Raw genomic sequence first — 12,500 nt, 5'->3', positions numbered from 1 at the left:
TGATGGCGGGGAGGGGATTGGCATTCTCTCAAGCAGGGATTCAACCCATGTCCTTATAAAAGGTCTTTGTCCGAGGTCACCGAGTCCGATCGGTGCAGCTGTGCCGCGAACGGTGCAGCCGTTCCCCAGATAGTTTTCCCCAGATAGTTTTCACTCATTAACCTTCAATGTTTACACTTTCCCCTCAAGTTATGTATTCCGTCATATTTTATAACACCTTTTTCTTCTTCTTCTTTAAAAGGCTGCTTTCGACTTGCTCACCAAATCAATTCATCCCAAAAAAAATATCCATCTCCTATAGTGCCTTTTTTCTACATTCCCTAAACTCTCCTGCACTCCATCCTCCATCCAGCGTCCTTAAACGTATTTTTAACTCGAAGGTCACAAGAAACTCATTTTGCAATAAATGTTCGTTTCCCATAAATCGTACACTTTCAAAAATCCAATCTCACCCCTCCCCTCCAAATCTTCCCCATAACCCCTCCCCTCCAAATCTTCCCCATCACCCCTCCCCTCCAAATCTTCCCCATCACCCCTCCCCTTCAAATCTCCCCACCCTCATTGCTTCTCAATTTCCCCCCTCTCACTCCCCCTCCTCAAAGCGTCCTCCCCGCTTCTTCCCCCTTCAAACTCTCACCTCCATCTCCCCCAACCTTCTGCCTCGCTCTTCCCCCTTCTCAAATAACACCTCATTGTGGCTCACCCAATCACCATCAAACCTTTTGTCCGCCCCATCCTTCCCTTTCTCCGAGCTATTCTGAAATCTCTGACACACCTTCAACAGCTCTCCCTACCTCTTCCACCTCTTCCACATCTTACCCTACCCCTCCTCCCCCCTGTTCTGTATCTGATGCTCCCCCTTCCTCTTCATTAACGGTATGGACCTCAACATCCGGCGCCTTCGTTCAAACTTAACTGATCTCTCCATACAGGTTGCTTCTGTCAAACCAGACGTGATCTGCTTAACAGAAACTTTCCTCCTTTATGATGTCTCTGATTCCATAGTATCTCTCCCGGGCTACTCCCTCCTCCGGTATGATAGACCTGAGCCTCGTCCTGGAGGCGGGGTTGCTATCTTTATCAAAAACTCTCTTCCTCACTCGCCCTGCACTGCACTCTCTCCACCTCACCCCCAGGAATACCTCTGGCTACGGCTTCCCCTTCACTCCCACCTCTTGTTCATATGTGTGTTGTACCGTCCACCAAACAGTGATAACTCCATCTACATCTCGCTGTCTGATGATATGGACCAACTTCTATCTACTCATCCCAACTCTCTCTTCCTCATATGTGGTGATTTCAACTGTCATCATGCCAGTTGGCTGGGTGTGGGTACCTGTCTCACCAGCCATGGCTCCTCAGCAAAGGACTTCTGCGACTCACTGGGACTGACACAATCTGTCAATTTCCCGACCCGGATCTCAGTCAACGGAACATCTTCTCTTCTGGACTTGGTTATGACTAACTTCCCTGAAAATGTCTGCTGCTCTTCTTCTGCTCCGATCGGATCATCTGATCATGTCCTTGTTAAAGTGGACATCTCTCTGACCATCCTCAGGGAGCCTGCTCAGCGTCGACGAGTCTGGCATTTCACTGAGGCCAACTGGCACGGTCTTCAAGCAGCCATCAATCATCTGGACTGGTCTCCCATCTCTACCACCTCTGACATCAACTCATCCTGGGAATTCTTCCAAAGTAAATTGCTCTCTCTCATGCACAGATTTATCCCATCTCGTCTTCAGTTGTCATACCCTTCCTCCCATCCATGGTACACGGTATCTTGTGGTGAGGCTGTTGCCCAGAAACAACTTGCCTTCGTCTCCTGGAAAGCAAATCCAACGGAAGGAAATCTCATTTTCTTTCACAAAGCCCGAAACAAGTGTGTGTCCACCCTCAGGAGAGCCAGGAAACAATATCTCTCCGTTCTCAAGACCGAACTCTCTTATCTGTCTCCCTCTTCCAAATCCTGGTGGCGTCTGGTCAAATCCGTTTCTGGTGTTTGTTCCCCCTCCATCCCCTCCCTTACCTCAAACGGCTACACAGCTGACTCCGCACGTGAAAAAGCTGAATGCCTCAACTCTGTGTTTGCCTCTAAATCTTGTGTCCCAAACCCATCCCTCTCTGTACCCACCATACCCAGTCGTACCCTGCTGCTCCTGGACTCCGTGTCCTTTCCTCCTGACAAGGTGGAAAAGTTTCTGTCAACCCTCGACTCTGATTCTGCAACTGGACCCGACGGCATCAGCCCACGGGTCCTAAAATCCTGCTCTGCTGCTCTATCTCACCCTCTCTCTGTTCTCTTCACCCTCTCTTTTGCTCAAGGTCAAATGCCATCTGCTTGGAAATCAGCCAACATCACCGCTTTGCACAAAAAAGGTGCAAAAACAGATCCTAGCAACTACAGACCAATCAGCCTTCTCCCAATTATCAGCAAAGTCATGGAATCCATCATTGCTTCGGATATGAAATCTTTCCTCTTCTCCAATGGCTTGATCTCTGATCATCAATTTGGTTTCAGACCAGGTCACTCTACTCTGGACAAGCTGCTTCTGCTGTCTCAACAATGGATGGAGGTCCTCAATGCCAAACAGGAAATTAGAGCTGTCTCCCTCGACATATCACGTGCCTTCGACACGGTCTGGCACCCCGCTCTGCTCACCAAACTCTCCTCCTTTGGTATCCATGGAAATCTCCACGCATGGCTGGCGGACTTCCTCTCTAGTCGTCGTCAACGTGTGGCCCTGAATGGGTTTCTCTCATCTCCTCTTCCTGTTCAGGCTGGAGTTCCCCAAGGCAGTGTTCTGGGCCCCGTGCTTTTTCTGGTCTTCATCAATGATCTCTCTGACTCTCTCGAAAATCCTCTCTATCTCTTTGCTGATGACTCCACTCTCTGCCGCTCCATGCCTCTTCCCTCAGATCGGCAGTCTGCTGCCTCCTCACTCTCTGAAGACCTGGACAAAATCACAGACTGGTCAAACAAGTGGAACATGTCTTTCAATCCTGACAAATCTCACACTCTTACTATGTCTCTCCGAAAAGATCGACTGGACAACCCTCCCATCTACTTTCTCAACAATCCTCTCCAAGAAGTTCTGTCGCTCAAGATTTTGGGTCTCACTATCTGCCATGATCTTTCTTGGGAAAACCACATTTCCAAGCTGGCCTCCAAAGCCAGTCGCCGACTGGGCATCCTCCGTCGTGCGAAGTCCTTCCTCGGCACACCTGAGCTCCTCACCACATACAAGGCTTTCATCCGCAGCTCAATGGAATACTGTTCTCCCCTATGGGCCGGTGCTCCTGCCTCACACCTAGCTCGGCTTCACGCTGTTGAAACCAAAGCTTTCAGAATTATTGGAATCTCCCGCGATGAAGCTATCTCTGAGGGCCTTTCACTCACTCACCGCAGGCAGGTAGGTGGTCTTTCTGTCTTCTACCGACTCCTCTCCGGCCTTGCACCCCCAGCTCTCTCTGTGCTCTGTCCCCCAAATATTCCTACAGGTCGCACAAGATCTGCTAGCAACCCTCTGATGGTTAAACTGCCGAAATCTCGGCTCTCTGCTCACCTTCACTCTTTCATTCCTCTTTTCTCCCGCCTCTGGAACAAACTCCCTCACTCCCTTCAATCCCACTCCTCCCTCCAGGTCTTTAAAACAGCTGTTCACCACCATCTCTTATCTTCCCCCATCCAAAACCTTGATCTTTTCTACCCCCGCTAATTCACCCCAGATCCACCTTGTTTGAAATTCCAACTTCTTTCCTGGAAGTCCTGGCAGTGTCCATATGTTTTATACCTCTCCCACCGCCCCCTTCCCATGCCCCCCCCCCCCCCAAAGCCCTCGCCCTCTCTCAGATCTCTCGATGTCTCCATGTCTCTCGGTCCCTGCTCTCAAATGTTGTGTTTGTGTCCTTCCCCCTCTCTCCCCATCTTGTCTACCGCTCCCGATGTTATATGTTTTATGTGTCGGTTTGTCTTTCTGTGTGATTAATGTTCGCTCTTTCACGAGCCTCGATCTTGTATACAACAAAAAAAAAAAAAAAAAAAAGCCGTTTATGCGGCACCCGGGAAAATAACGTTATGTGGGAGTCCAAACCTGAAAATGCTGGAGGCCAAAGCTGAAATTGGAAAAACAATATACCCTATTTTACCTCAGGAGATCCCAGATTTTGCTCCAGGAAATATCGTTACGATTGGTTCAGCCGTTTTAGCGGTACAGACAGACGGACGGATGGACGGACATTTGGTGAATTATAGTGAGATGTGTATATATATATATATTTAATATTTTAATTTATATTTTTATATATATTTATATTTTTATTTATATTTATATTTATATATATATTTATATATTTATATTTATATTTTTATATATATTTATATTTATTTTTATATATATTTATATTTATTTTTATATATATTTATATTTTTATTTATATTTTTATATATATTTATATTTATATATTTATATATATATATATCAGTCACTATGCGACCTTCATATCAGTGGAGAACCGCCAGCAAGGTGTCCCATACAGCTGCTGCTGCACCTTGCTGGGAGCGATACATATATATATATATATATATATATATATATATATATATATATATATATATATATATATATATATATATATATTTATATATATTTATATATATATATATATATATATATTTATATATATATATATATATATATATTTATATTTATATATATATATATATATATATATTTATATATATATATATATATATATATATATATATTTTTTTTTATATATTTTTATATATATATATATATATATATATATATATATATATATATATATATTTATATATATATATATATATATATATATATTTATTTATTTATATATATATATATATATATATATATATATATATATATAAAATGTGTGTGTAAAAACTACTGACTGCTTATTCGAGAAGCTAAGAAGGAATTATATTATAACCATAAACAGATGTGAGACACCACTAAATTTGCAATTCATTGAAAAATTTAAAGGATAGTTTATGGGTTTCTGCATTTTACTTATGACTGGACTCTCATCTATCTTTACCTTTTCTTGAAACATTTAGCAATCTTATGTGTGCCCTGCATCCTTTGGTATGCTTATTCCATGTTGAAGAATGAATAAATACAATAATACACCAATCTTTGTTAAATTACACTTTCATTGTCTTCGTGGCAAACGTTATTTATTTGTTTATTTGAGGGAATGGCTTTGTTTAGAGAAATGTTTTACATACATCAACATGAGGACAACGGCCTTGTCTAATTCAATCTTCAAATTTTTTTTTTTTTTACAATCCTACAGGAGCTCCGCCTGGCACAGTGGTTGCACTGGTCACGGCCACAGATGTCGACTCGGATGAGGCCAACGGTTTTGGACCCGGCCGTGGTCCCGTGCTCAGCATTGCCAGCGGTAATGAGTGGGCCCACTTCATGCTGGAGAGTTCACCGGCAGTCCAAGGCTTGGGCCTTGTTAAAGGTAGGTCTTCAAAATGGGCTGCACCTCGCTGTAACTTAAACTTTATATTTTACTAGCAGAAGTACCCGGCATTGCCGGGCGGGGGAGGGGAGGGGGAACGGGGGGGGGGGGGGCAAGCCCCTTGGCAAAGCGAGCGATTTTTTTTTTCATAGCGTCATATCGTTCATAGCGTCATAGCGTTTCATAGCGTCATAGCGATTTTTTTGTCATAGCGTCATAGCGTTTCATAGCGTCATAGCGATTTTTTTTTTCATAGCGTCATAGCGTCATAGCGTCATCACGTGATCGCTCTGAGCGAATCAGCGCCCACCTGCTCTGATTCCGTTGATTCCGTGCGCTGAAATGCGCTGAGGTAAATATGAATAAAAAATATGGATCGTCAAATATTTTGAGTTCGGCCATGTTCGTCCCACGCTCAATGGCCATGTCTATGCCAAATATCAAGCACGTAAGCCTCTCCGTTTAGGAGTCTATCGGTAACATTACACACACACACACACACACACACACACACACACACACACACACACACACACACACACACACACACACACACACACACACACACACACACACACACTGTGTTTTATATATATAGATATGCGATTGAGTATAGCATCAGCCCTCCAGGCTACGAAATCCATTCATTTCCTGATTTTAGTTAAATTTTAAGGGGAGCCTTTTGGTGCAAGTCCTGCATCCTGTTTACTGGGATTGTTATTTTCTTGTACTTGTGTGACTTGTATACTTATAAAAAACTTTTCTTGTACTTGTGTGACTTGTATACTTATAAAAAACTTTTCTTGTACTTGTGTGGCTTGTATACTTATAAAAAAAACTTTACTTGCACTTGTGTGACTTGTGTACTTGTACAAAAACTTTTCTTGTACTTGTGTGACTTGTATACTTATAAAAAACTTTTCTTGTACTTGTGTGACTTGTATACTTATTTAAAAAACTTTACTTGCACTTGTGTGACTTGTGTACTTGTACAAAAACTTTTCTTGTACTTGTGTGACTTGTGTACTTGTACAAAAACTTTTCTTGTACTTGTGTGACTTGTGTACTGGAGAAAAAATTATTATACTTGTGTTATCAAATTGCAAAGTTGTTCATATACAGTCGTGGCCAAAAATATTGGCACCCTTGCACTTTTTTTCATATAATGCACCATTTCTTCCAGAAAATTGTTTCAAATAAAAAATATTTTGGTATCCACATATATTTCTTTGGTTTGCAGTGGAACAAAAAAAAAGTTGAAACAGATACTCAATCTTGGCTTATTCCACACAGAAATCCTAAAATGGCCTGGACAATATTATTGGCACCTTTTAGAAGTTGTTGGAAATAATTAGATTTCAAGCAGGTGATTCTCCTTTACTTTGGAACTGAACTCACCTGTGGTGAGTTGCAGGCGCCTGCAATATAAAAGTATTGCAGTATAAGTATAAGGCCCATGGCACTGTAGCCAACCTCCCTGGATGTGGCCGCAATAGAAAACTTGATCGAAGATTGCAGCGAAGGATTGTTCGAATGGTGGAGAAAGCACCTCGATCAATTGCCAATCAGAATCAAGCTGACATTCAGACACAAGGTACGACAGTTTCAATTCGCACCATCCGTCGCCAACTCGATGAAAGGGGGTTCTATGGTAGGAGACCCAAGACTAAGAGAAAGACATAAGAAAGCCCAACTGGAGTTTGCCAAAACACACCTGAACAAGCCAAAATCTTTCTGGGAGTATGTCCTGTGGACAGATGAAACCAAATTAGAGCTTATTGGTAAAGCACATCAACTCTATGTTTAAAGAAAACAAAATGAAGCCTTCAAAGAACAGAACACCTTCTCTACAGTCAAACATGGAGGAGGTTCAGTGATGTTTTGGGGTTGCTGTGCTGCCTCTGGCACTGGGTGCCTTGAATGTGTGCATGGCATCATGAAATCAGAAGATGACCAAGGCATTTTGGAGCGCAATGTTCATCCCAGTGTCAGAAATCTGGGTCTCCGTCGAAGGTCATGGGTCTTGCAGCAGGAAAATGTCCCCAAACACACTTCAAAAAGCACCCAGGAATGGTTCAATAACACTGGACTGTTCTGAAGTGGCCAGCAATGGGTCCAGATCGAAATCCCATTGAACACCTGTGGGGAGATCTGAAAACAGCAGTTGGAAGAAGGCACTCTTCAAATCTGGGAGAACTGGAGCCGTTTGCACAAGAAGAGTGGGACAAACTAACAGTAGAGAGTTGTAGGAAGCTCATTCATGGCTATAGGAAGCGCTTGACTGCAGTTATTTTGTCCAAAGGCTTTGTGTGCTACAAATATTAATCTAGGGTATCGATAATTTTGTCAATGCAATTTCTTTTTATTTTCTGATTTAAAAGGATATATTAAGTTTGAATCAAAAACAAAGGTTCTGTAATATTAACAGTGAAATAAAGAATTGTGGAGACGAATACTTTTGTCAATTTCAACTTCTTTTTAGAGAAAATTGTGAGTTATTTGAAGAAAAAGTGCAAGGGTGCCAATATTTTTGGCCACGACTGTATAACATGTGTATAGAATGGCAGTATCTGATTTGTCTGGCAATAACATAATTAACGAGATGGTATTCATAGAATACTTACCCTGCACAGTCTTGAGAAGGACTTGGTGCAAGCCAACTCTTCTGTTTTTTTTAAGGTTTTTTTTTTTATCCAATATGGCTGCCAGACCAGTGACTGATGTCACTTTTATCAAAATATGGCGCCTTCGCACTGAACTATGACGTCATAATTATCATTAAAATATTCTGCAGGAGGAGGTGCTCCAATTGGTGAAAAATTCGTGTCAATCAGTCGAAGAATTGTAGAGAAATAAATTCATACTGATCAAATCAAGCGTTGTACTTGTCGAATTATGAGGTCAATTGGAGGCACCTATGACATCATTAACAAGTCTTATTCCCCATGGGGTGTACTTGATAATGAGCCATGTTTCAATTTTTTCCATTAAGTGGTTTGGGAGATATAGAGGTGTAACGTTTTTCCAAGATGGCGTCCGTACCACGTCACCTATGACGTCATAATTATCAGGAAAAAAATCTTCAGGCAGAGGCGCTCCTACGGTAAATTTTCATGTCAATCGGACCAACGGTTGCTGAGAAAATGAATTTTTAAAATACAGACACGGCACACGGCGCATGTACAGCGTACGACACATGGCACACATTTGGGCACAAGTACGTAACCAATTGCTTAACTTCGCTTTTCGCTTCGTGAGCGCAGGGTAATTACATGATCTCATGCAGGTGAAGAAAAGATCGAAGTATATCAGTCGCTTGAGATTAATTTTATCCCCAGGGTTTGTGCATATTGATAGGATATGATTAATGAAACAGAGTTAAAAATAGAGTGTAATTGTCTCTTCTATTATATTTTTTGCAGTGGCAGAGTCATTCTCTCGGGATGCTCAGTTGATGTACAACCTGACATTGGTAGCCTCAGACCGTGGATCACCCTTGGCTCGCTCTACATCATCTCATCTCCTCATCATCGTGCGTGATCCAGCTAAAGAAGCCCTTCGACCTCCACCAACTTTCTCCAAAACCGTGTACAAGAATCGTCTCCCAGAGAATGCTCCCATTGGGAGTTTTGTGGCTGCTGTTTCTGCACATAGTGAAGATGGGCCCTTACACTATTCTGTGTCTGGACACAGTCGAGTTGGTGGATACTTTGTTGTTGACAGAGCAACAGGACTTGTGACAACAGCACGGGAATTGGATTGTGAAGCTGCTGCTGAGCTTACGCTGAATGTTAGTGTGCGAGCCCAGTCTGGTGGTCCCTCGGCCTATATTCCTGTCCTCCTTACTGTCGAAGACTTGAATGACAATTCCCCTACCTTTGAGGAAGAAAATCGGGAGGTTGTGGTTGAGGAGAATGTGCCAGCTGGAACAGTAGTAACTTGGGTGATTGCTCATGACAGTGACAAGGGTCTCAATGGCACTGTTTTATATGGTCTTATTCCTAGCGATGCAGGCTTTCATATTGACCAGGCTTCAGGTAAGATTACCACGACACGTGTGTTGGACCGTGAACACATAGCCTACCATGAACTTACTGTGACAGCTATGGACTTAGGCCAGCCATCTCGTTCCGCTGAGGCTTTTTTACGTGTGACAATTGCTGATGTGAATGATTATGCACCAGTTTTTCGACCAAGCACATACTTTACCATTGTGCAGCCTGGAGCAGCACGTGGGACATTTTTGATGACTGTTGTTGCCTTTGATCCAGACGCTGGACGTAATGGCACAGTTCTCTATGGCTTATCTGCACCTGTTGGTGGACACTTTGAAATTGAAACTGCTACTGGGCATATATCATTACGAGAGCCACTAGATCATTCAAAAACATATAAATTACTGGTGACAGCCAGGGATGAGGGTGGTCGGGATGCTGAACAACCCGCTGAGGTTATAATCTACCCTGTGGCTCATGATTACAGTCTGACCTTCAAGCAGTCAATCTATGCATTTGCTGTTTTTGAAAATGCACCAGTTCGAACTGTCTTGGGTCAAGTGAGCCTTACAGCAGGTGTTCCTGAAGGTGTTTCATATTATATTTTCAAGGGAGACCCAACAGGAGTATTCAATGTGGATCCCCTCAGTGGTATGTTGTTGTTAGCTCAGCCACCTGATCGAGAAGCGCAAGAAACGTATCGACTCACATTAGTAGCCAGGCGAGGCTTAGCGGCTGGAGAAACACGCATCAACATTAGCATCATTGACCAAAATGACCATATACCAACATTTATTTTACCAAAAGATCACGTTGCACTAGATGGAGAATCTGTTCCTGGTCGTACTGTTTATCGAGCTTCAGCTTCTGATTTAGATCCAGGCCCCAATGGTCTCATTTCTTATTCACTTAAAAACAACCCTAGTGGACTTTTCCACGTGGACGCCAACACTGGATTGGTCACACTGGTCGGACATCGATGGCCTGGTGTTTCTGGCACTGTGGTGGTTGAAGTTATAGCAAGGGATCAAGGCATACCCACACTTTCAAGTATTCTCACTCTTAAGGTGTCTCTTCCAACAAAAAACGAACACCCCCCTATGTTTGAGCAGCAAAATTATGTGGCTGATGTGTCAGAGAACATTGCAATCAATACCCGCTTTCTGGTTGTGCGGGCGACCGATCCTGATGATGTCGGTCCAGTCCTCTTCACTTTGTCAAGCAAATCAGATAGGAGTGGTCCCATCGGACTCTTTCCTGATGGCTGGCTTTATATACGATCCACTTTGGATCGAGAACGTCAATCAAAATATGACCTGAGTGTGCTGGCATACGATTCAGGACAACCATCTCAATCATCTACGGTCACGGTGCATGTGCACGTTATTGATGAAAATGACAATCAACCTGTTTTTGAAAGTGCGGTATATGACTTTGAGGTGATGGAGGGCGGTCTTGCAGGGTCTACGATAGGTCGCATCCATGCAACAGATGCTGATGAAGGTGCTGGTGGAAAAGTGCTCTATACCCTTGAGTCTCTACAGTCTGACTTCAGCTTAGATATACATAGTGGTCTGCTTAGCACACAGCGGTCATTGGACCGGGAAGCGGGTTCCCACTCATCAGTCTATTCTTTTATTGTGCTGGCTACTGATGGGGGCTGGCCACAGGCACTTCAAGGACAAGCCAGAGTTCGCGTGCATGTTATGGACAAAAATGATCATTCACCTGTTTTTTCTCTTCACATTTACCGTGTCGCTATTTCTGAAGGAGCAACAATGGACACGCCCGTAGCCCGACTCTCAGCTAGTGATGCTGACATGGGATCCAATGCTGTGATACAATTCTCCATAACATCTTCAGATCCAGCACATGCCCCTTTTGCTATAGACACAAGTACAGGGCAAGTGAAGGTGGCAGGGCCCTTGGACCGTGAGGTCGTTGAGGCCTACGTGCTGAATGTGTCTGCTGCAGACCAAGGTCAACCACAACTGTCGAGCACAGCCTTGATTTTGATGTCGATTCTTGATGAGAATGACTGTGATCCAATTTTCCAGACAGTCTCATTTTCAACAGACATAGCGGAGGACGCGAGGCCCGGGTCACTTGTTGTGGCTGTAACTGCCCATGACTGCGATGTCGGAACTAATGGAGAACTCCGTTATACATTGATAACCAAAGGGGGAGATCCTGCTCATCACCTTTTTCATATCGACTCGGCCACAGGTCACATCCTCTTAGTTCGTCCACTTGATTTTGAATTGCAAACCGAATATCGCCTGAAAGTGATCGTTGAGGACAGCGGGCGGCCATCTCGGACAGCTACGGCCTCTCTCCTTGTCCGAGTAGTCGACGTCAATGACAACACCCCTGTATTCTTGCGCAGCAAGGTGGCATTTTCGATTGCGGAGGACTCATCCATTGGTATGTATATTCTGCAATTTTTCAGATACTCCACACAGCGTTATGCTTTTTCATCACATGATACATTTTTTGCTTCATACACCAAAATACATTATGAATGGAAAAAAAATCCCAACCACCTACTATGCCCTCCTTCCCCCCTGACTTCACCTTTCCCACAACCTCTTCAGGCCATGTAATTAAAATGTCCACTTTTCTTCTTCTCTCAAAGCCACACCAATAGCAGCCTTTTGCAGGTACATCTAACGTCTCACACCTTACTTTTGTCCTTTCGCTACCAATAATTATTGTACGTTATTTTGTCAACCTGTACTCACAAACTTTCCCAACCACTCCCATTCTCCCCATCCTGTGCACTTGCTTGAACCTTGCTCTCTTGGGGGTTGTTTACCGGACGTTTCATTTGAATATATATATTTTAATAAGTGTGCACTTCTTAAATTGATCATCGGATATTCACTCTTAAAACCTCGCATTGTAAAGTTAATATCAGGAAAATAGTAAATGGTAGCGATGACCAACCTACATTTATTTTGTAAGTCAAATGCCTCGATTTGAGTGTCTGTCATG

The 12,500-nt window shown here is 43.2% G+C and overlaps 1 protein-coding gene across 1 annotated transcript in view; it reads left to right on the top strand.

Annotated features, from left to right (window-relative positions):
* The window catches only part of LOC137416090 (protocadherin Fat 4-like), a 56,874-nt gene that overhangs the window by 43,096 nt on the left and 1,278 nt on the right, over positions 1 to 12,500 (top strand). Inside the window, exons 3-4 of the mRNA XM_068101625.2 lie at positions 5,338 to 5,511; positions 8,934 to 11,930. Of these exons, the coding sequence (XP_067957726.2) occupies positions 5,338 to 5,511; positions 8,934 to 11,930 (3,171 nt within the window). The remainder of the gene's footprint in view (positions 1 to 5,337; positions 5,512 to 8,933; positions 11,931 to 12,500) is intronic.

This window comes from Myxine glutinosa, chromosome 4, assembly GCF_964187855.1.
Source record: "Myxine glutinosa chromosome 4, kmMyxGlut1.1, whole genome shotgun sequence".
NCBI classification, from domain to species: domain Eukaryota; kingdom Metazoa; phylum Chordata; class Myxini; order Myxiniformes; family Myxinidae; genus Myxine; species Myxine glutinosa.
The sequence above is the reverse complement of the archived record's forward strand: the minus strand, read 5'-3'. Positions and strand labels throughout refer to the sequence as shown.